General features: G+C 37.4%; 1 protein-coding gene across 9 annotated transcripts in view; it reads right to left on the reverse strand.

The window, feature by feature from the left end:
- Positions 1 to 217: 217 nt before the first annotated feature.
- The window catches only part of LOC137236873 (uncharacterized), a 318,688-nt gene continuing 293,431 nt past the window's right edge, over positions 218 to 25,474 (reverse strand). For all 9 annotated transcript variants that reach the window (XM_067759941.1, XM_067759935.1, XM_067759934.1 and 6 more), the window contains exon 3: positions 218 to 1,700. In XM_067759941.1, the coding sequence (XP_067616042.1) occupies positions 541 to 1,700 (1,160 nt within the window). In that variant the 3' untranslated portion in view covers positions 218 to 540. The remainder of the gene's footprint in view (positions 1,701 to 25,474) is intronic.

Consider the following 25,474-nt stretch of genomic DNA (forward strand, 5'->3'; position numbering starts at 1 on the left):
GAGCCCTCCCTCCGCTCGAAGGACCAGGTGGAAAGCGAAACGAAGCGATTGGCACCTTTTTTCATCGACCTCAAACTGATGGACGGTTAAGAGAAGCTCGGCCTAATACATCCCGGAGGTACATTATGCCAAGTTACTATTATTGTAACTTATTATAAAATCAGCTCTGCTTCTCTACATTTTGGCTTACAAAATTAACAATAAAAGACATGACCAATATTTTAAACGCATTTTTGCGAATGGCTAAGATTTTTAGAAGGTTGCTCAATTTGTATTTGCCACTAACTGTAAAGTCGGTATGTTGCATGTAAATTTTGCCTTATTGTATTTGTTAAATAGAAGAGATAAAGTCCTCTTGAATTAATTAATTTGCGCGGCTTAACATAGCCACCTGAAAACCCCATGTTTTTGGCATATATGACTGATTTTTAGAAGGTTTCTCAGTTTGTGTTTGCCAATAACTGTAAAGTCAGTATGGTACATGTAATTTTCCCTTATTGTATTTGTAATATAGAAGCGATAATATCCTTTTGAATTAATTTATCTGCGCGGCTTCACATATCCACCTGAAAACCTCATGTTTTTCGCATATATGGCAATAGAGGCTCCGTTCCCATGAATCGCTTGCTGTTCTGAATTAGCAGATCCACCGCTATTAGTAGTTTGTTTGTTTTTTCGATGTAGTGTAGTTGATGTCATTTCCCTTTCATCTCCATCATTTAACTCAAGTCCAGCAACCATTTGTGCAATTTCTAACTCTTTCTTCACGTCAGGCGGATTGAATTGAAGACAAGCTAATGAACCGTGACTTCGGCTTCGATGCTCCTGACGTATTGAGTAGCTAAAGGCCCGTTCATTTATGTGACCTTTCCGCCGATATATGCCAGTGCCTCCCTGCGAGTCTGCTTCCGAATTTAAAGATCTGTTAAGCCCATTACACATAGAAAGCGCAATTTTTCTATTCGACATCACTAGGGGTCGCGATTCATCAATTAAGGATTGATCAAATGCAGGTTGTGGTGGCAGAGGCGAACCAATGCTAGGATGAAAAGCATGCAGAGAAGGTACAATTGGTAGCCCAACAGGTATACCACTACCCTTTTTTTCTTTATTCTTCCCTTTAGTTGATATTGTAGAGCGAAGTGTTGCATAATGTTTTGGTGCAAGAACAGACATTTGTAAAGGCATCGAAAATTGTGGAGTTGGCATAATTTGCGAGGGTACAAGTGGTGCAAGTTGACGTCCAGGAATGCCTCGATGACTTACTGTGTGATAGCTACGTGAAACTTGCGCTGTTGGGAACACTCCTGTTCCTAACACTGGCCCATAAATAATACCTCCAGGAGTCCCTGTATAGATACCTGTCCGTTGTAATGCAGTGGGATGAATGGGCTTTGGTCGTATAAGCGTTCCGGATAGACTCTGACTTTCTGATGTTTTTGACACTGTCTTCGCTTTATGTTTCTTGTTCGTTTCTTCACGCATGGGTGGTGGAGGTACATCAATGGGTGTACTTATTTGGCGGGCTCTTACTGGACGCCCGAGAGTAGACACTTCACCCGAAAATACTTCATATGGACTTTCAATAGCAATTGCGTGAATTTGATCTTGGGAGCCGTTCCACACTTTGTGGTTACCATCTACATTGTACAAAGAAATGTTGCCATCATCAACATTTAAATCAGCGGTGCTTCCGTAAACTGAAAAGAAAAATAAAAATACATAAATTGTTTGAAAAATATTGGAGAAACAAGTAAGGAAGGCTAAGTTCGGGTGTAACCGAACATTATATACTCAGCTGGGAGCTTTGGAGACAAAATAGGGGAACAATCACCATGTAACTAAATAGTTAGTTTAGAGCGGTAAACGACTCACACACACGACAATATAAAATTGATACACCTTAAAGTCGTTTAAACAATATATTTATTGTTTTTTTCTTTATTAAATTAAAAATACAAGAGCAAAACAATTGTTTCGACACATACGTAGTGTCTTCATCAGTTGCTACGATCAACTAACCAAAACAAAATAAAAATAAACAAAGTAAGCTTAACTAAATCAAACAAACGAATTTAGAAAAAGCTAATAAAATGTAACAAGTTAAAGAGAGTTACAAGAACAAAAAAGAAAGTAATTATATATGTCTGTATGTATAACAATAAACGGAACCATCAAACATTACTGAAGAGCTGCGAATAGACTCGAATACAGCGGGCCTGTATCACGATTTACCGAGTCACTTTTGTTTACATATATATGTAAAGATTCTAGAATATTTAATCTGCTATTATTTGTTTCTGCTTTTATTAATTGACAATCGTCTTCGCTTATTCGGTGCCTATTCGATAAAGCATGTTCAGCGATTCCACTTCTCGGGTCAATATTCTTTATATATTTTAAATGCTCATTTAACCGAATTCGTACAGTGCGGGCCGACTGACCAATGTACTTAGCGCCGCATATATTACCATCGTCGTTTTTCTGCGAGCACGTTATTGAATACACGCCCGGCTTGTCCAAATTTTCACATCTGTCCTTCGTTGTTTTCAATAGGGATTTTAACTTTGTTGTTGTTTTTGGGGCCAACATTACATTTACTTGCCTATAAAGTTTTTGTAAGTCATTAAAGCTGTTTGGATCATAAGTCATGCTACACCAAGTCTTCTTATCATCCACGCCCACTGTGTCAAAAAATGAACTACTCTCCCTTCGTTCCTTTTTGTTGTGGTGCTTTTTAATTATTTGCAATATAATGCTGGAGCTATAACCATTTGTTTTCGCGATGCTCACGATTTTTTCCTTTTCTTTTTTGTATGCCGAATCACTGAGCGGCACATTTACTAGCCGGTGAGCCATAGAATTGAAAGCGGCTAATTTGAGGGAAAGGTGGTGATTGGACTCAATCGGAATAAATCGATCAGTCGAGGTGGGCTTCCGATATATATCGAATTCGTTATTTCCATCGATATCGCATTTTATTTTTAGGTCCAAAAACGGTAGCTCATTATTGGATTCATATTCACATGTGAACTGTATTGCATTATTTTTTGAATTGAATAGAGTCAGGGTTTCTTCGATTTTTTCCCCCTCCATAATAATAAAGCAATCGTCAACGTTTCTGCAATAGAAGCGTGGGAATAGAGAGCTTTGAACAAGTTGTTCTTCAAAACTGTTCATGAACAAATTGCATAGAAACGGACTTATGCTTAAACCCATTGGTAGGCCCTCTGTTTGTTCATAGAAAACTCCTCTAAACTGGAAAAATGATAGGTTTATACACGCAGAGGTCAAATGAAATAAAGCGTTGGCGATGAACGGGTTGATAGTTTGTTTATCCAGCCAAACTTTCAAGGCATCCAAAGCACCATTTTTCGGTACCTTAGAAAAATACGAAGTTATGTCAAAGGAAGTAAAGCATTCATTCGGATTTATCTGCATATTTTTTACCTTTTCGAATAGTTCAAGAGAGTTTTTTATAGAAAAGTTATCGAAACTCTTGAGTTCATTAAAGTAACTACTCAACCATGATGCTATATTTGCTATAGGTGAGGTATACCCGGCGATAATGGGTCGAAATTTGTTTCCAGGCGTATGAACTTTATATAAACCATATAAGCAAGGCACACGGACGTATGACTTATGCATATTTTTGTCCCAACGACGACCGAATATTTCCGCATACTTTTTTCTGCACTCGATCACCTGCTTTTTCATCTTCGGGAGAGGATTTTTCACCTTGACATAATTTCCTTCCTCAATAAGCTCGGTCATACCTTTGTTGTAATCAGCTTCGTTTAGCACAACTACACAATTGCCTTTATCGGCTTTTGTTACATAAATATTTTTATCGTTTAACGATTTGACCGCTTTGTGAAAAAGGGATGAGTTTTTGGGTATGGACTTGGATTTCGACATAAGCGCTTTTTTTACACAGTAACGCACATTTTCTGCTGTTTCCGTATCTACTTTCCGGAGGGCTAATTCAGAATCCACTATTATGTCCTGCATAGGTTTAATTTTCTGCGGTAACGCGAAGTTTAGGCCTTTGTTTCACCATGTAGAAAAATAAACCTAGGGAACCCTAGAATGTGTTTGTATGACATGGGTATCAAATGGAAGGTGGTAATGAGTATTTTAAAAGGGAGTGATCCTTAGTTCGTGGACGCCTTTTCGAGATATCGCCATAAATGTGGACCAGGAGCGACTCTAGAATGCGTTTGTACGATATGGGTATCAAATGAAAGGTGTTAATGATTATTCAAAAGGGAGTGGACCTTAGTTCTATAGGTAGACGCCTTTTCGAGATATCGTCATAAAGGTGGACCGGAGGTGACTCCAAAATGTGTTTGTACGATATGGGTATCAAATGAAAGATGTTAATGATTATTTAAAAGGGAGTGGCCCTCTGTTGTGTATGTGAAGGCGTTTTCGAGATATCGACCAAAATATGGACCAGGGTGACCCAGAACGTCATCTGTCGGGTACCGCTAATTTATTTATATATGTAATACCACGAACAGTATTCCTGCCATGATTCCAAGCGCCTTTGATTTCGCCCTGCAGAACTTTTTCATTTTCTTCTAATTAATATGGTAGGTGTGACACCCATTTTACAACGTTTTTTCCAAAGTTATATTTTGCGTCAATAAAACAATCCAATTACCATGTTTCATTACTATTTTCATATCTGGTATAGAATTATGGCATTTTTTCATTTTTCGTAATTTTCGATATCGAAAAAGTGGGCATGGTCATAGTCGGATTTCGGCCATTTTTTATACAAAGATAAAGGGAGTTCAGATAAGTACGTGAAGTAAGTTTAGTAAAGATATATCGATTTTTGCTCATGTTATCGTGTTAACGGCCGAGCGGAAGGACAGACGGTCGACTGTGTATAAAAACTGGGCGTGGCTTCAACCGATTTCCCCATTTTCACAGAAAACAGTTATCGTCATATAGTCTATGCCCCTACCAAATTTCACAAGGATTGGTAAATTTTTGTTCGACTTATGGCAATAAAGTATTCTAGGCAAATTAAATGAAAAAGGGCGGAGCCACGCCCATTTTGAAAATTTCTTTTATTTTAGTATTTTGTTGCAACATATCATTACTGGCCTTGAATGTTTACATACTTTACTTATATACTGTAAAGGTATTAAATTTTTTGTTAAAATTTGACTTAAAAAAATTTTTAAGCTATTGCATAGATTTTATCGCGGGCTTGGCGACTAAATCAAAAAAAAACCGTAACGGACATTTGTCAAAAAAGATCCGAAAAGGCTCGAAAAGGTTAGAAAAGGTTCGAAAAGGTTCGGTGTTAGCAACAGGCCAAATACATAAAATTGGATCTCTACCATAAACAGCAGTGGGCACCACTACATTTACACGGTTACCAAATTGAGAATGTGTTAGTAAACACGAACGCGTAGCGAGCACGAAAGCAAAAACAATTATTTATTTAGTTTGATTTCAATTATTGAATGATGAATGTGTGTCACATACACTCTTTGGTACTCAGTTTTAAGCGCGCGTGCGGCACTTCTTCACCATACGACCATCGAAATCAAACTAAAAGAGCTGTCGTTCATTTCCACGAAGTAGCCATTGTGCTATCGCTTATCGTATACATATATGGTCGCTTACAAGCCAACCTAATAAAACCGCACTGCGTTTTTTTAGCGCACGCAAACAACCGGCGTTTTTTGCCCGAACCCAAATAAGCACGCGTTGCGACAATGTAAAGCATGAGTGCAAACGTCAAATCTAAATGTCACGCAGAACGAGTTAGGTTTTCACGCAGCAAATTCAATTTGAGTTGCTCTCATACAAGTTGTATGTGCATGAGACATTTTTTACAGAAAATGACTTGCGTGCGTTTATATTAGGTTGGCTTGTTAGCAGGTGCTAAGCTCACGCCCACCCCGGATCATAAAGTTAAAGTTAAAGTTAAAGCGAAAGCGAAAGTTAAAGTTAAAAATAAAGTTAAAGTTAAGGTTAAAGTTAAAGTTAAAATTAAAGTTAAAGTTAAAATTAATGTTAAAGTTAAAGTTAAGGTTAAAGTTAAAGATAAAGTTAAAGTTAAAGTTAAAGTTAAATTTAAAGTTAAAGTTAAAGTTACAGTTAAAGTTAAAGTTAAAGACAAAGTTATAGTTAAAGTGAATGTTAAAGTTAAAGCGAAAGTTAAAGTTAAAAATGATGTTAAAGTTAAAGTTAAAGTTAAAGTTAAAGCTAAAGTTAAAGTTAAAGTTAAAATTAAAGTTAAAGTTGAAGTTAAAGTTAAAGTTAAAGTTAAAGCTAAAATTAAAATTAAAGTTAAAGTTAAAGTTAAAGTGAATGTTAAAGTTAGAGCAAAAGTTAAAGTTAAAGTTAAGGCTAAAGTTAAACTTAAAGTTAAAGTTAAAGTCAAAGTTAAAGTTAAAGTTAAAGTTAAAGTTAAAGTTAAAGTTAAAGTTAAAGTTAAAGTCAAAGTTAAAGTTAAAGTGAATGTTAAAATTAAAGTTAAAGTTAAGGTTAAAGTTAAAGTTAAAGTCAAAGTTAAAGTTAAAGTTAAGGTTAAAGTTAAAGTTAAAGTTAAAGCTAAAGTTAAAGTTAAGGTTAAAGTTAAAGTTAAAGTTAAAGTTAAAGTTAAGGTTAAAGTTAAAGTTAAAGTTAAAGTTAAAGTTAAGGTTAAAGTTAAAGTTAAAGTTAAAGTTAAAGTAAAGTTAAAGTTAAAGTTAAGGTTAAAGTTAAAGTTAAAGTTAAAGTTAAATCTAAAGTTAAAGTTAAAATTAAAGTTAAAGTTGAAGTTGAAGTTAAAGTTAAAGTTAAAGTTAAAGCTAAAATTAAAATTAAAGTTAAAGTTAAAGTTAAAGTCAAAGTTAAAGTTAAAGTTAAAGTAAAAGTTAAACTTAAAGTTAAAGTTAAAGTTTAAGTGAATGTTAAAGTTAGAGCAAAAGTTAAAGTTAAAGTTAAGGCTAAAGTTAAAGTTAAAGTTAAAGTCAAAATTAAAGTTAAAGTTAAAGTTAAAGTCAAAGTTAAAGTTAAAGTTAAAGTGAATGATAAAATTAAAGTTAAAGTTAAGGTTAAAGTTAAAGTTAAACTTAAAGTTAAAGTCAAAGTTAAAGTTAAAGTTAAAGTTAAAGTTAAAGTTAAAATTAAAGTTGAAGTTAAAGTTAAAGTTAAAGTAAAGTTAAAGTTAAAGTCAAAGTTAAAGTTAAAGTTAAAGTGAATGATAAATTAAAGTTAAAGTTAAGGTTAAAGTTAAAGTTAAAGTCAAAGTTAAAGTTAAAGTTAAAGTTAAAGTTAAGGTTAAAGTTAAAGTTAACGTTAAGGTTAAAGTTAAAGTTAAAGTTAAAGTTAAGGTTAAAGTTAAAGTTAAAGTTAAAGTCAAAGTTAAAGTTAAAGTTAAAGTCAAAGTTAAAGTTAAAGTTAAAGTCAAAGTTAAAGTTAAAGTTGAAGTTAGGGTTAAAGTTAAAGTTAAAATTAAAGTTAAAGTTAAAGTTAAAGCTAAAGCTAAAGTTAAAGTTAAAGTTAAAGTTAAAGCTAAAGTTAAAGTTAAAGTTAAAGTCAAAGTTAAAGTTAAAGTGAATGTTAAAATTAAAGTTAAAGTTTTTTTTTTTTTTTAAAGTTAAAGTTAAGGTTAAAGTTAAAGTTAAAGTTAAAGTTAAAGTTAAAGTTAAAGTTAAAGTTAAAGTTAAAGTTAAAGTTAAAGTCAAAGTTAAAGTTAAGGTTAAAGTTAAAGTTAAAATTAAAGTTAAAGTTAAGGTTAAAGATAAAGTTAAAGTTAAAGTTAAAATTAAAATTAAAGTTAAAGTTAAAGTTAAGGTTAAAGTTAAAGTTAGAGTTAAAGTTAAAGTTAAAGTTAAAGTTAAAGGCAAAGTTAAAGTTAAAGTTAAAGTTAAAGTCAAAGTTAAAGTTAAAGTTAAAGTTAAAGTCAAAGTTAAAGTTAAAGTTGAAGTTAAGGTTAAAGTTAAAGTTAAAGTTAAAGCTAAAGTTAAAGTTAAAGTTAAAGTTAAAGTTAAAGTCAAAGTTAAAGTTAAAGTAAATGTTAAAATTAAAGTTAAAGTTAAGGTTAAAGTTAAAGTTAAAGTTAAAGTTAAAGTCAAAGTTAAAGTTAAGGTTAAAGTTAAAATTAAAGTTAAAGTTAAAGTTAAGGTTAAAGATAAAGTTAAAGTTAAAGTTGAAATTAAAGTTAAAGTTAAGGTTAAAGTTAAAGTTAAAGTTAGAGTTAAAGTTAAAGTTAAAGTTAAAGTTAAAGTCAAAGTTAAAGTTAAAGTTAAAGTTAAAGTCCAAGTTAAAGTTAAAGTTAAGGTTAAAGTTAAAGTTAAAGCTAAAGTTAAAGTTAAAGTTAAAGTTAAAGTTGAAGTTAAAGTTAAAGTTAAAGTTAAAGTTAAAGTTAAAGTTAAAGTTAAAGTTAAAGTTAAAGTTAAAGTTAAAGTTAAAGTTAAAGTTAAAGTTAAAGTTAAAGTCAAAGTTAAAGTTAAAGTGAATGTTAAAATTAAAGTTAAAGTTAAGGTTAAAGTTAAAGTCAAAGTTAAAGATAAAGTTAAAGTTAAGGTTAAAGTTAAAGTTAAAATTAAAGTTAAAGTTAAAGTTAAGGTTAAAGTTAAAGCTAAAGTTAAGGTTAAAGTTAAAGTTAAAGTTAAAGTTAAAGTTAAAGTTAAGGTTAAAGTTAAAGTTAAAGTTAAAGTTAAAGTCAAAGTTAAAGTTAAGGTTAAGGTTAAAATTAAAGTCAAAGTTAAAGTTAAAGTTAAAGTTACAGTTAAAATTAAAGTTAAAGTTAAAGTTAAAGTTAAAGTGAATGTTAAAGGTGAAGTTAAAGTTAAAGTTAAAAATAAAGTTAAAGTTAAAGTGAATGTTAAAGTTAAAGTTAAAGTGAATGTTAAAGTTGAAGTTAAAGTTAAAGTTAAAAATAAAGTTAAAGTTGAAGTTAAAGTTAAAGATAAAGTTAAAATTAAAGTTAAAGTAAAGGTTAAAGTTAAAGTTAAAGTTAAAGTTAAAGTTAAAGTTAAAGTCAAAGTTAAAGATAAAGTTAAAGTTAAGGTTAAAGTTAAAATTAAAGTTTAAGTTAAAGTTAAAGTGAATGTTAAAGTTAAAGTGAAAGTTAAAGTTAAAAATAAAGTTAAATTTAAAGTGAAAGTTAAATATTAACTTCTCATTTATTCAATAAAAGTAAAAAATTTGTTTTCTTATCGGTCACCACGCTTAAAAAGGTTAACTTGAATTAATATCAAAGACAAAACTTGAATTAATATCAAAGAAAACCAAATGTTGCATAAATATTATAATTGCATAAGTTGATAATATGCAATAGCTTTACCGCGACAGTCCCCGGGTGCCACACGCCCTTTTTTTTAAAGTGGGCGTGTTCGTCATCGCATTTTGCTAATTTTTATTAAGCATACATATAGGAACAGCAGTAACTTTCCTAACAAATTTCATCATGATATCTTCAACGACTGCCAAATTGCAGCTTGCAAAACTTTTAAATTACCTTTTTTTAAAAGTGGGCGGTGCCACGACCATTGTCCAAAATTTTACTAAATTTCTATTCTTCGTTATAAGGTCAACCAACCTGCTAAATTTCATCGCTTTATACATCTTTGGTAATGAATTATCGCACTTTTTCGGTTTTTCGAAATTTTCGATATCGAAAAAGTGGGCGTGGTAATAGTCCGATTTCGTTCATTTTAAATAGCGATCTGGGATGGGTGCCCAGGAACCTACTTACCAAATTTCATCAAGATACCTCAAAATTTACTCAAAATACCGTGTTTACGGACGGACGGACGGACGGACTTGCCTAAATAAATTTCTTTTTTCACCCAGATCATTTTGATACATAGAAGTCTATATGTATTTCGATTAGTTTATGCCGTTACGTTATGCCCAGATAATTTTGATATATACATAGAATAGACTTCTATGTTTCGATTAGTTTATGCCGTTACGGATTACCGTTATGCGAACAAAAATAATATACTCTGTGAGCTCTGCTCAGCCTTCAACGATTTCGCCCATTTTCACAGAAAACATTTATCGTCATAGAATCTATGCCTCCACCAAATTTCACAAGGATTGGCAAATTTAGGTTCGAATTATGGCAATAAAAGTATTCTAGGCAAATTAAATGAAAAAGGGCGGAGCCGCGCCCATTTTGAAAATTTCTTTTATTTTTGTATTTTGTTGCACCATATCATTACTGGAGTTGAATGTTGACATAATTTACTTAGATATATATTGTAAAGATGTTGAATTTTTTGTTAAAAATTGACTTAAAAATAATTTTTTTTAAAAAGTGGGCGTGTTCGTCATCCCATTTTGCTAATTTTTATTTAGCATGCATATAGGAATAGCAGTAACGTTTCTGCCAAACTTCATCAGGATATCTTCAACGACTGCCATATTACCTTCTTTTAAAAGTGGGCGGTGCCACGCCCATTGTCCAAAATGTTACTAATTTTCTATTCTACGTTATAAGGTCAACCCACCTACCAAGTTTCATCGCTTTATCCATCTTTGATAATGAATTATCGCACTTTTTCCGCTTTTCGAAATTTTTGATATCGAAAAAGTGGGCGTGGTTATAGTCCGATTTTGTTCATTTTAAACAGCGATCTGGGATGAGTGCCCAGGAACCTACTTTCCAAATTTCATCAAGATTCCTCAAAATTTACTCAAGTTATCGTGTTTAAGGGCATACGGACGGATGGACATGGCTAAATAAATTTCTTATTTCGCCCAGATCATTTTGATATATAGAATTCTATATCTATTTCGATTAGATTATGCCGTTAGGGATTATCGTTATGCGAACAAAGTTAATATACTCTGTGAGCTCTGCTCAGCTGAGTATAAAAATATATGAAAAGTATCCAAATCAGAGTAAATAAATAAATTGCATCTCGCTCGATCCAAAACGCTTAGACAAGTTCACGTTCCATTGTAATATAAAATTTTTTTGCATTTAAATATTGTGACGAAGTCTTAAGCTCGATTCAAAGTAGATAACAAATTAATTTAGAAAGTCTTTAAAATCGTAATCTTAGTTGCAAAGATTTTTTACGAAGTTGCCCTTCTTTTGCAAACATCAAATTAAGCTGCGATGAATTTGACATACTTTTCCCCTAATTAGAAATAAATATCAAGATCTTTGGAAGTATCTATGTACGAGTCACAGTAAATATCTAAACTTTAAAAGAAATGGTGTAGCGACATACATATGTAAGAGCTGGAATTTTCGGAAATTTAATTCTTTGCATACGTGTTAAACAACATCTATATCTCGGCGAATGAAAATCACACTCTACAAGTCACTTATCGTACCCGTCCTGTTATATGGGGCGGAAGCATGGACCATGACAACAGCAGATGAAGCGGCTTTGGGAGTGTTCGAGAGAAAAGTTCTTCGAAAGATTTATGGACCTCTACGCGTTGGCGATGGCGAGTACCGAAGAAGATTTAATGATGAGCTTTACGAGCTATACGCAGACATCAACATAGTCCAGCGAATTAAAACGCAGCGGCTGCGCTGGCTAGGCCATGTTATGCGAATGAAAGATGATGCTCCGGCCAAGAAAGTGTTTCTATCGGAACCCGTCTATGGAAGCAGAGGTAGAGGGCGGCCCCCACTCCGTTGGAAGGACCAGGTGGAAAACGATTTAAACGCCCTTGGTGTGACCAATTGGCGCCGGTTGGCGGAGCGAAGGAGCGACTGGCGCGCCTTGTTGGACGGCCATAACCGTTTAGACGGTTAAGCGCCAATTAAGTAAGTAAGTAAGTATAAAATTTCAATAAGAAATGTTAATTCGCTTGGGACCGTAACTAAGGCAGAATTTTTAAACCGGATTTTTTTTTTCATCAAGCATTTCTTGCATTTCATTTGTTATAACAACCGGTTGGGGGAAATATCGACTGCTTTTATTTATGGTATATAGAAAAGTTATATTATTTTATTTCACTTGTATTACACAATAGAAAAAAAGATGATAAAAAATTTTAAGGACTACCTTTGTATAAATTGAAAAAAATAGAAGGCAACTTTTCTTTTAATACAGACATAGTCTTGTTGAATTTTGACTAAAAAACTTTAACAGTAGCTCTTGTAAAAGAATTTTGGGATTTAAAACTATAAAGGTGGAGCGCAATCCTTCAATTTAAGGCAGACCATGTGCTTGGGATTAACTAATTGATTATTTAAAGTTTAAACACGCGATCTACTTTTATAATTTTAAAATCCCAAAATTCTTTTACAAGAGCTATTGTTAAAGTGTTTTAGTCAAAATTCAACAAGACAATGTCTGTATTAAAGCAAAAGTTGCCTTCTATTTTTTGGTCCATTCATATAAAGGTAGTCCTTAAAATTTTTTATCATCTTTTTATTATCAATTTTTTAGTACTGCCTACAAAAAGGCAATTGCAACTTTCATTAGTAATTTAAGTAATTCCTAAGTGAAAATTCTTATCTTTATTTATTTGTTCAAAATAGCAAGATTTAAGAGAATTAGTGGAATTTTCGCTGACAAAACTGGCGAAAACAACAGAATTCCACCTCGCATCATAACAAAGGAATTCCACCTCGTTCGTCACCTACTTAATTTGCTCAGCTTAAATTCGTGGTGAAATTCGCATACGCCTGAAAGTCGAAAAGAATCGTGGTGAAAGTCGCGTACGCCTAAAAGTATGCAAGGACGTGCATTGAGTTGGGCCTTCAACGAGGTGGAGTTTTACAACGCCTACAACACTCAGGAGGCTAGCTATGAAGGTATGACCTAATCTTCTAAATAGTTCGACTTGTGCGTTACATAGCTCAAACTAATCCTGTTTGATCAAACATTGTACTGTCACCAAGTTTTAAACTATATTTCAGGTTTAAAGTCTCTAGATATCCAGGAAGTTAGTTAAAAACAGATTGCAAGATTTCCAATTTAAAACCAGCTTTCTCAGTATTTCGATCCATGCGCCACCTAGTGGAATTTTTTTGATAAAATATTGCATTGTCACCGGGTTCTCACAAAAAAATGAAATGAAATGAAAATCGATCGCAAGATTCCCCCAGTTTTTAAAAGATTTGCAGTGATCTAAACTAGCGCGCCACCTAGCGGAACTTTGTTTTCTGCCACCAGGCCTCTAACTAAGTGCCAAGTTTCAAGTCTCTAGGTAACCGGGAAGTTAGTTAAAAATGGATTGAAAGATTCCCAAATTAAAATTTGTTTTCTTACTATCTCGATCCGCGTGCCACCTATCGATTTTTTTTTTGATCAAATGTTGCATTGTCACCGGGTTCTGACCCACGGCCCAAGTTTCAAGTCGCTAGCTTACCGGCAAGTTACTCAAAAATGGATTGCAAGATTTGCGAATTTCGTTTTCTGTAAATTGTATTGTCACCAAGGCTCGAACTGTGCGCGAAGTTTAAAATCTCTAGGTCACCGGGAAGTTAGTTAAAAATGGATTGAAGGATTCCCAAATAAAAAATAATTTTCTTAATATCTCGATGCATACGCCACCTAGCGAAGGTTTTGTGATCAAATATTGCATTGTCACCGGGTTCTGACCCACGGCCCAAGTTTCAAGTCTCTAGTTCACCGGGAAGTTACTCAAAAAACGATTGCAAGATTCCCCTCGTTTTTCAAGGATTTGTAGTTATCTCACTTAGCTCTAGCTGACCGGAAAGTTACCCAAAATCGATTGCAAGATTCCCCTTGTTTTTCAAGGATTTGTAATTATCTCACTTAGCGCGCCACCTAGCGGAATTTGTTTTCTGTAAATTGTATTTTCACCAAGCCTCGAACTGGGCGCGAAGTTTCAAGTCTCTAGGTCACCGGGAAATTAGTTAAAAATGGATTGAAAGATTCCCAAATCAAAATTAATTTTCTTAATATCTCGATCCATGCGCCACCTAGCGAATTTTTTTTAATCAAATATTGCATTGTCACCGGGTTCTGACTCACGGCCCAAGTCTCAAGTCTCTAGCTCACCGCGAAGTTACTTAGAAATCTATCGGAAGATTCCCTGCGTTTTTTCAGGGATTTTCAGGGATTTTCGTTTATCTCGATTCATCTGCCACCTGTTGGCATTTTGTTTTCCACGAATTGTAGTGCCATCGACTCGCAAACTATGTGCTAAGTTTCAATTCTCTGGATTATCGAGAAGTTAGTTAAAATTCGATCGCAAAATTTCCATTTTAAAATTAATTTTCTGTATATCTCGATCCGTGCACCACCTAGAGGATTTTTTTACTTGCGTTGTAATTTCTCCCAGATCTTAACTATGTTCTAAGTATTAGGTGTCTAGCTCAACGGAAAGTTACCGAAAAAGACTTTTCCGTGGGTCAAAAACTCATATGGAAATGAGGGGACAAACATGAAAGGGACTTAATATAAAGGTAAAAAAGGGATAATTAACAAACTAGAAAAATGAAATATACGCAACGGCGGGCAGACGGTAAATTTTGCGTGTTTTCGGGTGGGTAGTTTGATTGAAAGCTAAATTATGCGAGTGAGCGCGGTGGTGGTCTCAGACACAGCTGAGCTGCACTGCATACGCTTGGCAGCACTGGCCGGGTGTTGCCAGACGGAGGGGACGGACTTAGTCCGAAAACTAGATCATGTCTTCAACATGCCCCCCCCCCCCCCCCCCCCCCCGGCCCCCTCCCGCTCGACGCGTTGATGGGTTAAGGGCGGTGTCAACCCTGTCCAAGGCCGCCCCTGCCTCAGCTACTAATTGCCGCACTTTTTCGGTCTTTTGCCGAGCTGATCGGCTTTGTATCGCTCTCTGGCGGTTTTGCGCGCGGGCTCGTGGGGTCGCCCTGTCCCGGTGTCGAGTGTTGCGTGTCGTCCCGCTTTGTTGTCCTGTCGTCGATCTCGGTGTAAGAAGGTGTGGTGGCCGAGTGAACACTTGCGGCAGCTAGACGGGGAGTCACATGCCCCTGTGCTGTGCGACACTGCCACACAGTTTATGCAGTACCGGTGGTTCCTCGCGCACTCGTAGCGCTCCTCCGGCTTCATTGTGAGGAACGCCCGGCACTGCCTTAGCACGTGTCGCTAACCACATATCTGTCTTTTCTGGATCTCCGAAGATCTGCGGATCCTGTAAAGACAAGAAAAGAAAAATAAATATTTCTCAGGAAACGGCTTAGAAAAATACCGTATATTATTTTTCCAGATTGCTACGGGGATGAGGCAGAGGTTACCAGAGGTAGGGTTAGCACTGCTAGGCAGTTGGTAGCACGCACAACTTGGCGATATTCCGGATTATTAGTCCGCCTTGGGTTTGGAGTTCCACGACTCGAACATGGTTATCCGATCCAGGGTGTAAAGTGGTAACCTGCCCCAAACGCCATTTGTTCGGGGGTAGTAAATCATCCTTTTCCACTACTAAATCTCCAAACTTGGATATTGCGTTGAGGGCATTTCCATTTGTACCGCTTGGGCAGCTCCTTGAGGTACTCGGTCTTCCATCGTGTGCTGAACTGGTGGTGATGCACTTTCAGTTTCTGCCATTTATTGACCAAGGTGAGATGCTCTGCAGTTGGCTCCGGTAATGATAAGAGTGACGCGCCACGTAGGAAATGCCCTGGGGTTAGGACTAAGGGATCCATTGGATCTTCGGACATAGGGGAGAGCGGGCGGGAGTTGGGGACCGCCTTGATGCGTACTAAGAGGGTAGTGAGCTCTTCGAAGGAGAATTTCTGGTTTCCTGTTACTTTCGTAAAGTGTGTCTTGAAACCTTTCACGGCCGCTTCCCATAGACCACCCATGTGTGGAGCGTATGGTGTTATGAATTTCCATGAGAATCCGTGAGTTGCATACTTTTCTGCGACGTCTGTAGCGACTTTCTTGGGGAAATAGGTGAATTCTATTTGTAGCACGCGTTGTACGCCGAAGAACGTTTTTCCGTTGTCAGAAAATATCTGATGGGGTAGCCACGGCGGCCAGTGAATCGGTCAAAGGCTGCGTTTATTCGTGAGGTCAGAACACACTTCTAAATGAACAGCCGTTGTGGAAAAACAGACGAACACACAAACTTAAGCTTTCACATACGAAGCTCGGCGAAGGGGAAACGTGTTTACCAAAAATGGTCCAGCAAAAATTACTCATGTTGTATGGAAGGGTAGGGAATATGTTGACCTCTCGGGTGGCAAGGCTGCCATTATCTGCGTTTTCATTTGCTGTTTGTTGATGGTGCAGGTTTTGCAGTGGAAGATGACCTTTTGCTTCAAACGTGGAATGCAGTACTGTTGCTATACCATTCGGACCGTAAGCAGCATGTTCGAATGGAGGAAGTCCAACAGAAGAGAACAAAATCGAGAGTTTTCGGGTACGATAATTGGGTGCCGCTCATTAAAGCTACATGTGGCATAGGCTAATCTTCCAGAAACTCGCATGATTCCTGAGTCATATAACATGGGGCTTAATGTCAAAAGGGTTTTCTTTTTATTTAAGGGTCCTGACGTTTGAAGCAGCTCTATCGTGTCTCCGAAATAATTCCTTAAATTTGAATGATGATTTTGATTTTGGCGTCATTCACTTCGGCGTGAGTTAGGTTTAGCGTTGCTGGAACTTTCAGTTTCCTGGCTTTCCGGATAAACCGCCACGACTCTAAGCGCTCGAGAAAACGACGAAAAACGGTCGAGTATATCTACATTTTCTTCCTGCAGGGTGTGGAATACCACCACATGTCGTTGTTTGGGGGGAGTTGGGTGGTGAGATATATCCTTTGGCCACGAAGTTGATGGCCTGATAAGCCAATTAGGTCCTTCCCCACCATAATGGACATTCTACCAAGTCCTGAGGCTTGCAGCCTCGAGTGCCCAGATCCGCTGGGTTATCGTTACTGGAAACATGTCTCCAACTGGCGTTGTCAACGTTTTTAAGAATATCCGCTGTCCTGTTGGCGACGTACGTTTTCCAGGTATGGGGAGGTTTTTCTAACCATGCCAGTACGATGGCAGAATCGCACCAGAAAAGGAGTTCGTGTTGGGGTAGATTCAACTCACTTCGTAGCTGTTTCACTAATTTGGAGGGTAAGACTGCTCCACACAGTTCCAGCCGTGGAAGACTACGGTTTGGGGGGTGCTACTTTGCTTTTAGCAGATAGCAAATGGGATGAAAAACTATTTTCATGGGTTTATACCCGTAAATATATACAGGCACAAAATGCTTTTTCTGACGCATCTGAAAATCCATGCAGCTGAATGAGTTTATCGTAAATTGAGGCCCATTTTTGGAAATCCCCGGGCTTTACGTCTTCGTGCCAATCCGTTCCTTCCATCCAGAGTTGTTGCAGCAACATTTTCGCAAGAATCATTATTGGCGATAGCTATCCTGCGGGGTCAAACAGCTACGCAACTGCTGATAGAATCTGCCTTTTTTAGTCGTGTTTTCTGCTGATGGTGGATCATACGTATATGTGAAGTTTTCGGTTAGCGCGTTCCACTGAATTCCAAGGGTTTTTGTGGAAATCGAATCGCGGAATTTGAGAAAATCGACGTCAAATCAGGGTCGGGAACGGGTTTTAAAATTTCAGGGTGATTTGCCAACATTTTTCGCAAAGGGAACCCTGTCGATTTTAAGGCTTTGATAACTTAAGTCATGGAGCTCAAAGTGGACTGTATATTATGACCGCCTGACAAAATATCGTTGAAATAAGTTTCATTCAATAAAATGTTTTTGGCGAGCGGATATTCGCCTTAACAATCGTGGGAGAGTTGGTGTAGGGTTCGAATTGCCAAATATGGCGCGCAATTTGCACCAGAGGTAACTGTTTCAGTCGAACATCTTCTATCGGAAGAGTTGGGTGTTTTCGAAAAACGATTTGATGAAAATCTTTATCTTCTTCATGGATGAGTATTTGGCGACACATTTTCTCAAAACAATTTATAAAGTCGCCATTTAAGTATCACGATCATTAAATCATTTTGTAGTATGGGGCATGTATGGAGGACGTTGTTCAACGAGTTGCCAGAATGTGACATTTCTGGTGCGTTGAAGACGACTCGCACTTTTGTGCTTTTGCTGTCGGGTTTTACGACAGCATGATGGGGTAGTTAAAATGATAGATATTTATTATCTCTAATTTTCTCTTGTTGGGAGGCGGGTTCCATGTGCTCCATGGTTGAATATTCATTAAGGACTTCAAAATATGTGTCTCTTAATTCGGGGTTTCTTTCGAGGGTTCGTTCGATGCTGATGTACTGCTGTTGTGCTGCGGGTCGTGAATGACCGAGTGCCAGATTTGCTGGAAATTCCATTTTGAACGGCAGTATGACTCTGTAGCGTCCATCTTCTTCGCGAATTGTGGTCATCCGGTAGAGTGATTCGCAGTATTCGCCATCAGCTGATCGTTGTTGGGTTTGGTGAACTTCTTCCAGTTCCCAAGATTATCTCAAAAGTTTATTGATGGGGTCATCCGTGCATTCCGTGACATGAGTACTAAATGTTGATAACTTTTCAGCTACAGGGCCGCTTAATGTCCATCCGAATATGGTGTTTTGGGCAAGTAATGTCCCACTCACATTCCGCTAGAACTCTTCGGTGAGGATTTGTGGGGTGATATCGCTGCCGATTGCCACATCAATTTTCGATGGTATCGAATACTGTGGATCGGCTAACTGTAATCGGGACAGTTCTTTGAGATCGATGCTTGAAACTCTGACTGTGGGCAAGAACTTAGTTAGTTTCGGCAAAATTATTGCTTGTTCGTCTATCATTTGGGTTAAGTCTGCTGAACAGAATATTTTCTGGCAGACTTTATTGGCATTTTCACAACCGACCCACCCATTCCAGATATCTGGTGGAGAGGCTCTTTAGTGGGTAGACCAAGAAGCTTTTGAATACGCGAAAATACAAAAGTATTTGTGAACCTTGGTCTATTAGGGCACGAATTTTATAAAATTCGCCAGCAAAGTATACTGATACTACTGCTGTTGGCAATAGGGTGGTTCCATGATTACTCGAAAAGAGTGTGGAAACCGGTTTTTTGTCCTGAGGCTGTTGGGAGGAGGTGGCTCTTGCGGTGGTTTTTGATGTTGAGGGCCGCTCGTCATCCGTTCTCCTAGGGGTGCCGGCTTGGGCATTTTGAGCTCTGGGGTTTGGTTGTGATTGTTGGTGTTTGGGCTGCAAATGTAGTAGCGAATGACGACGCTTTTAGCAATATACGCACGAGAAACTACTTTTACAATCGTTCTTGGGGTGTGAAGTTGATAAACAGTTTTCGCAGTAACAATTTTCTCTCACAAACGCTATATTTGTTTGCGTAGCATTGATTCCATAATCTACACGAAGCCGTTTAATTGAACTCCGTGTGATATGCGTGGGTTCTATTATTATTAGAATGAGTCGAGTTTTGATTCACCATTCGTGGTGTAAAACTCGAAAATTGGGGTTTCGCGTTGCCTGGTCTATAGGTGCTTAATCTTTCTACTACCTCGTATCTGCTGGTCAAAAATTTATTCATATCATCCCAAATTGGGAGTTCTTTTCGAGAGCTGAGGGATTGTTCCCATAGTGAAAGGCTTTCATTTGGTAGCTTGCATGAGCAGAGGTAAACGAGGATTGGGTCCGAGTCCGTTTGCCGGGATTCCTTGGGTGTTAAGGGTTGACATGCAATTGTTGATGGTTGTCTGCATCTTTTGGATTTCTTCTCCGTTTTCCGCGAATATTGTGGGCAGGTTGAACAGCGTCTTCAGTTGATTGTCGACGAGTATCCTTTTGTTTTCGTACCTACATCTGAGCGCTTCCAAGACAAGCTCGAAATTATCATCGCTCAGTGGGTATTGTTTGACAATAAGGCCCGCTTGCCGTTATGTTTTCAGGCGCAAGTGGTATAATTTTTGAGCGGGTGAGAGTTTAGGGTGGTTTTTATAGACTCATTCGTTCTGATACCGATATATTTCTAAACCTAACGCAAGATTTGACTGAATGGCATTGATTGCATAATCTACACGACTCCGTTTAATTGAACTCCGTGTGATATGCGTGGGTTCTATTATTATTAGAATGAGTCGAGTTTTGATTCACCATTCGTGGTGTAAAACTAGAAAATTGGGGTTTCGCGTTGCCTGGTCTATAGGTGCTTAATCTTTCTACTACCTCGTATCTGCTGGTCAAAAATTTATTTATATCATCCCAAATTGGGAGTTCTTTTCGAGAGCTGAGGGATTGTTCCCATAGTGAAAGGCTTTCATTTGGCAGCTTGAATGAGCAGAGGTAAACGAAGATTGGGTCCGAGTCCGTTGTCGGGATTCCTTGGGTGTTAAGGGTTGACATGCAATTGTTGATGGTTGTCTGCATCTTTTGGATTTCTTCTCCGTTTTCCGCGAATATTGTGGGCAGGTTGAACAGCGTCTTCAGTTGATTGTCGACGAGTATCCTTTTGTTTTCGTACCTACATCTGAGCGCTTCCCAGACAAGCTCGAAATTATCATCGCTCAGTGGGTATTGTTTGACAATAAGGCCCGCTTGCCGTTATGTTTTCAGGCGCAAGTGGTATAACTTTTGAGCGGGTGAGAGTTTAGGGTGGTTTTTATAGACTGCCGTGAACATATCTCTAAAGGATGGGCAGTCTTCGTATCCACCATGAAAGACTTCGGTGTCGCACGGTGGTACTTTCAAATAAAAATCATTAGAATTTGAATCATTTATTGGGTGGGCGGGTATTTGTTGTTGGTTGGTGCTAGCAGTGTTAAAATGTTGTAAGGCTTCCAAAATTTCAGATTTGCATGTTTGATAAATTTTCAACCGAGCTGCTAACATCTGTATAATTATCGGAGAAACTTACTTCTCGATGGGACTCTAGCACCTTTGCCCATATTTTATCTAGGTCTTCCAATTTGACCTTAAGCGTACACTCTGATAAATCGGTAGCTTGTGAGGTTGACCATCTTGAGCAGTAAACCTCTAATTGGTTAACGTCATATATGAATTCCTGCAGGCACTGGTCTGCAGTTGTCAATTTTTGGGTTTCGTTCGTTTTTTGCATTATAATTAAATTGAATTTATCAAAAATTGGACCTTTTATTAAGCTGTGATAATAGAAAAATTTTCCTCAAAGGTGTTTACTGGGCAAACAAAATTTTTTTGTTTTTGGAACCAGCCTAATGTATGCTTGCTTCTTTATATGTACTTGTCTCAGCGCTTCTGAGAACAAGTAATGTGGGTGTATCAATGGGTGGGTGTTTATTGGGTTGTTTTTTTTTTTTTTGTTTTTTTTTTTTAGATGGGTTTTTGTTATTTGTACTTGTCTCAGCGCTTCTGAGTATAAGTTATATGAGTATATATGTACTAGGGCGGGTCGATTTGAAAATCGCTCATTGCTCTGTGAAAATCGCATTCTATGGATCATTGCCGAAGGAACCATACCTCTAAAACGAATTCTGATGTCCCCCACTTTGGGTCGAACTTTTGGGTAGGGGCAATTTCAATTCTACCTGCTGTGTCTTGTGGTGGCTTAAAAAGACAACACAAGCAATTTTACGATCTGCAATTGTGTCACAGTGATACCTTCATTTTTTAAAACGGTTGAATAAAAAACCCACACAACTATGTTTACGACATGCAAATGCATCACAGTGATGCCTTGGTTTTAAAAGAGGGTTGTAAAAACGCTAATTTCTAATAATTTTTTTTAATTACTTTTCTATTACTAAGTTAAATTCATTTTTTCATTTACATATGTTCTGACTAAATAAATTTCTAAAGAGAAAAATAAACTCCAAAAAGAAAAAACATAGACATTTCAGAGTGGGATTTTTCAAAATTTGCCCCTACGACCCAAAGGGGGGACATCAGAATTCGTTTCAGATGTATGGTTCCTTCGGCAAAGTTTCTTATTTTGATCCCTAGAATATGATTTTCACAGAGCAATGGGCGATTTTTTGCCTCCCCACAAATCGACCCGGCCTAATATGTACGTATATATATATATATATATATGTTACATATTGGCATACATTTACTTTGTCAATAAAACAAGTGCATTAGCACTGCAAACAAAAGGTATTGTTGGTACACCACAGTTCACCAGCAAATATATTTTACACATATGTATATGTATATGTGTAAAATCTATTTGCCGGTGAACTGTGGTGTACCAACAATACCTTTTGTTTGCAGTGCTAATGCACTTGTTTTATTGACAAAGTAAATGTATGCCAATATGTAACATATGATCTGCTTTTGTGTCTTCCTTCTAGTATGTATTTTTACATATGGTCATGCACTTACTTTGTTGGGGGTGGGTTTTTTGGCTAGAACAAAAATATGCACAAGTGCATGTGGGTGTTATGGGTGCATATACTTGTCGATTTGTATGCAAAATTATCTAGAGTGCACCGGTAAAATAAACTTTAAGAAAAGTGGCAAAAATTCGGCAAAGTTCGTTGCTATGGGCTTACTATAAAATATATTTTATGTAATATATTGTTACGAATATTGGTATCACTATCTTTGTACGTAAACAAATCAATCATCATTTACACACATATGTACATACATGGCAGCGAAGAGATACTCGCAAACACATGTAATCATCAGCCCAAATAGTACTCATATATACTCACGCATATGGCTATGCGAGAAGCTATAAACTACAAATACACATGTATATGGCTGGTAACCAAATAGTAGATTCTAGAAGGAGAAATTTCTAGACATTTGGAGAAATATGCGGACAAGGCAACAGAGAGTATAAAAGCAGCACAAGTTGAGTACTCAGTAATCAGTCTTGATTTAAGCACGCTAGTGGTTGTGAAGTATAAGTGTTATTGTGAAGTACTTTCAAAGTAGTCTAATAAAGATCATTTTGCATTATTGAATATTGGAGTTATTTATTGAACAGTTTAGCGACTCGAACCTTAGCAGAAGGTTTCAAATAAGCGGAATTTCACTAAATTCGTTACAATTGGTGTCAGAAGAGGAATTGTTGAATAAATTCCAAAGAGTTGCGGAGTACAGCGAGGACATGGCAAAGTGGAGTGAATTGAAGATCCAGCAACTGAGGAAGGAGTTGGAGAGCTGTGGATTGAATACAACCGGCAATAAACTCGAACTTCAGGCGCGACTACGATAGGCAATGGAATTAGAAGGAATTAACGTGGAAGAGTATGTCTTTCATCTTGATGGCGATGAGACAACAAATTTGGAAGAGAAACATGAAACACCGCAGACAATGGTGAACACAGACCTGAACATGATATTGGCTGCAATATCGGCACGAATGTCGGAAATGTCGTCACAAATATCCACCAACATGTCATCGCAACTGGAATCACAAGAGAACGTATAACATCCAAGATGGAAACATAACTAGAATCCCAGGAGACACGCATTACATCGAAGATCGAAACACAAGAAACGCGTATTTCAGAAATTTCGACACAGATTACATCCAAGATGGAAAATCCAACTGGAAGAACAGAAGACATATATGACATCCCAACTGGAATCGCAGGAGACACCAACATGGAAGAATACGAGGAGCGCTTATCATTGCAGGTGGCACAAATGTCTTCGCAGTTAGAAGCACAGGAAGCTAGGAAGGGCAGGATGCAAAGTTCGCTCAAATTCAGGCAGAAGTCGATGATTTAAAAGGTCGTATGGATCAGTTGCAAATCGCTAAGAAGTTTCAGCGAGTAATCCAAAGGTAAAAACACCATCCTTTGACGGTTCTGTTCCTTTCCAGGTATTCAAGCTACAATTTGAGAAGACCGCAACAGTGAACAACTGGAATGCTGAAGATAAAGTTGCTGTATTGTTCGTGGCTTTAAAAGGACCAGTTGCTGAGATCTTACAGACCATCCCAGATTACGAACGGAACAGTTATGAAGCAAAGATGGCTGCTGTAGAACGACGGTAAGAAAGCGAACACATGAAACAGATCTACCAAATAGAATTGTAAAACCGCTACCAAAAAGCTAACGAGACTTTGCAGGAATTTGCGTCGGATGTTGAAAGATTGGCTAATCTCGCAAATGCAGACGCACCCGTGGAATACAGCGAGAGTGTATACATCCAGAGCTTTATTGATGGTTGAAACTAAACGAGGAACATACGCAAATCCAAAGCCTACTTTTGCTGAAACAGTATCTGACTCAGGAAACAGCATCGCTTCTGTGTAAGCCAGCTTTCAAAGCATGCTGTGCGGATTTAGAAAGGTCAGACTGGATGAAAACAATATTGGAGGAGCTTTTTATTTCTTATTTTTTAAAAGGATCGCAAAAGCGGAGTAATAGATTAATCAAATGCTTCAAATGCGGAAAGCCAGGTCACATTGCACGTCAATGCTGTCTTGACCCTAGTGGTTCCAACAGCATGGGTGGCCTTAAGTGCCAAGCTATAGGAGATGATAAAGAGCGAGTCAGATGTAAAGATAGAGAACTTGCCCCAACTATTGAATGTCCTGTGATATCTGTATCACAAATCGGAAGAAAATCGAGCAGTATTACCGTCAGAGGAAATGTGGATGGCAAAGAGCATGCATGACTGTAGATACGGGGGCATCTCATTTCTTAATCCGATCTGACCTGGTCAACAGGAAAGTAAAGCCGTTACCTGGGGCAAGATGGCGTACGGTCACTGGCAAGTATAACCAAGTCCAAAGAGAGGTGGTATGTGAGGTCTTAATTGGAAAGGTCACGGTTCTACACAAATTCGTTGTGGCAGAGATAATCGATGAAGTCATAATAGGAGTGGACTTCTTAGTTGACCACGACATCAGGATCGACATGCAAAGAAGGAATGTGCGCTATAAGAACAAGGATGTACCACTCAACTTTAGTTTGGAGAAAGGGTTCAGCAATAAGCGAGTTCTGGTGGAGGCGATTCGACAAAACCACCAAGGTCAAAGGCAGTAGATCGGGCAAAGATTGATGGAACGAATGGGCCAAACAAAGCAAAATCAAAGATACCTGCGAGAGAAACACTGGCATTGACAAACCCAAATGGACGCACTAAAACGAAGGAAAGAATTTCCCAGAAAGGATGCAAGGGTAGTTTCAAGCCAGGGGGTACTACTGTTGTGAAGCGTCAAGACGATACTGATGATGCAAAGTCAAACCGTCAAGATCAAGCTCCGCGAAGCAGTTCATTGGCCAAACAACAGAGTGTGAGGTGGAGGGTAGTGGAACGGATATTAGTATCACTAAGTGATACTCACATCACTAAGCGGTTATTAAACAAAGGCACAACAACAATAAAGCAAGCTGCCACTCTTGGTACGTAAACAAATCAATCATCATTTACACACATATGTATATATAAGGCAACGAAGAAATACTCGCAAACACATGTAATCATCAGCCGAAGTAGTACTCACATATACACACGGATATGGCTATGCTAGAGGCTATAAACTACAAGTACACATGCATATAGCTGGTAACCAAGCACTAGATTCTAGAAGGAGAAAGGTCTAGACATTTGGAGAAATATGCGGACAAGGAAACAGAGAGTATAAAAGCAGCACAAACTGAAAATTCAGTAATCAGTTTTGATTT

The sequence above is a fragment of the Eurosta solidaginis genome, chromosome 1 (genome assembly GCF_040869045.1).
Source record: "Eurosta solidaginis isolate ZX-2024a chromosome 1, ASM4086904v1, whole genome shotgun sequence".
NCBI lineage: Eukaryota > Metazoa > Arthropoda > Insecta > Diptera > Tephritidae > Eurosta > Eurosta solidaginis.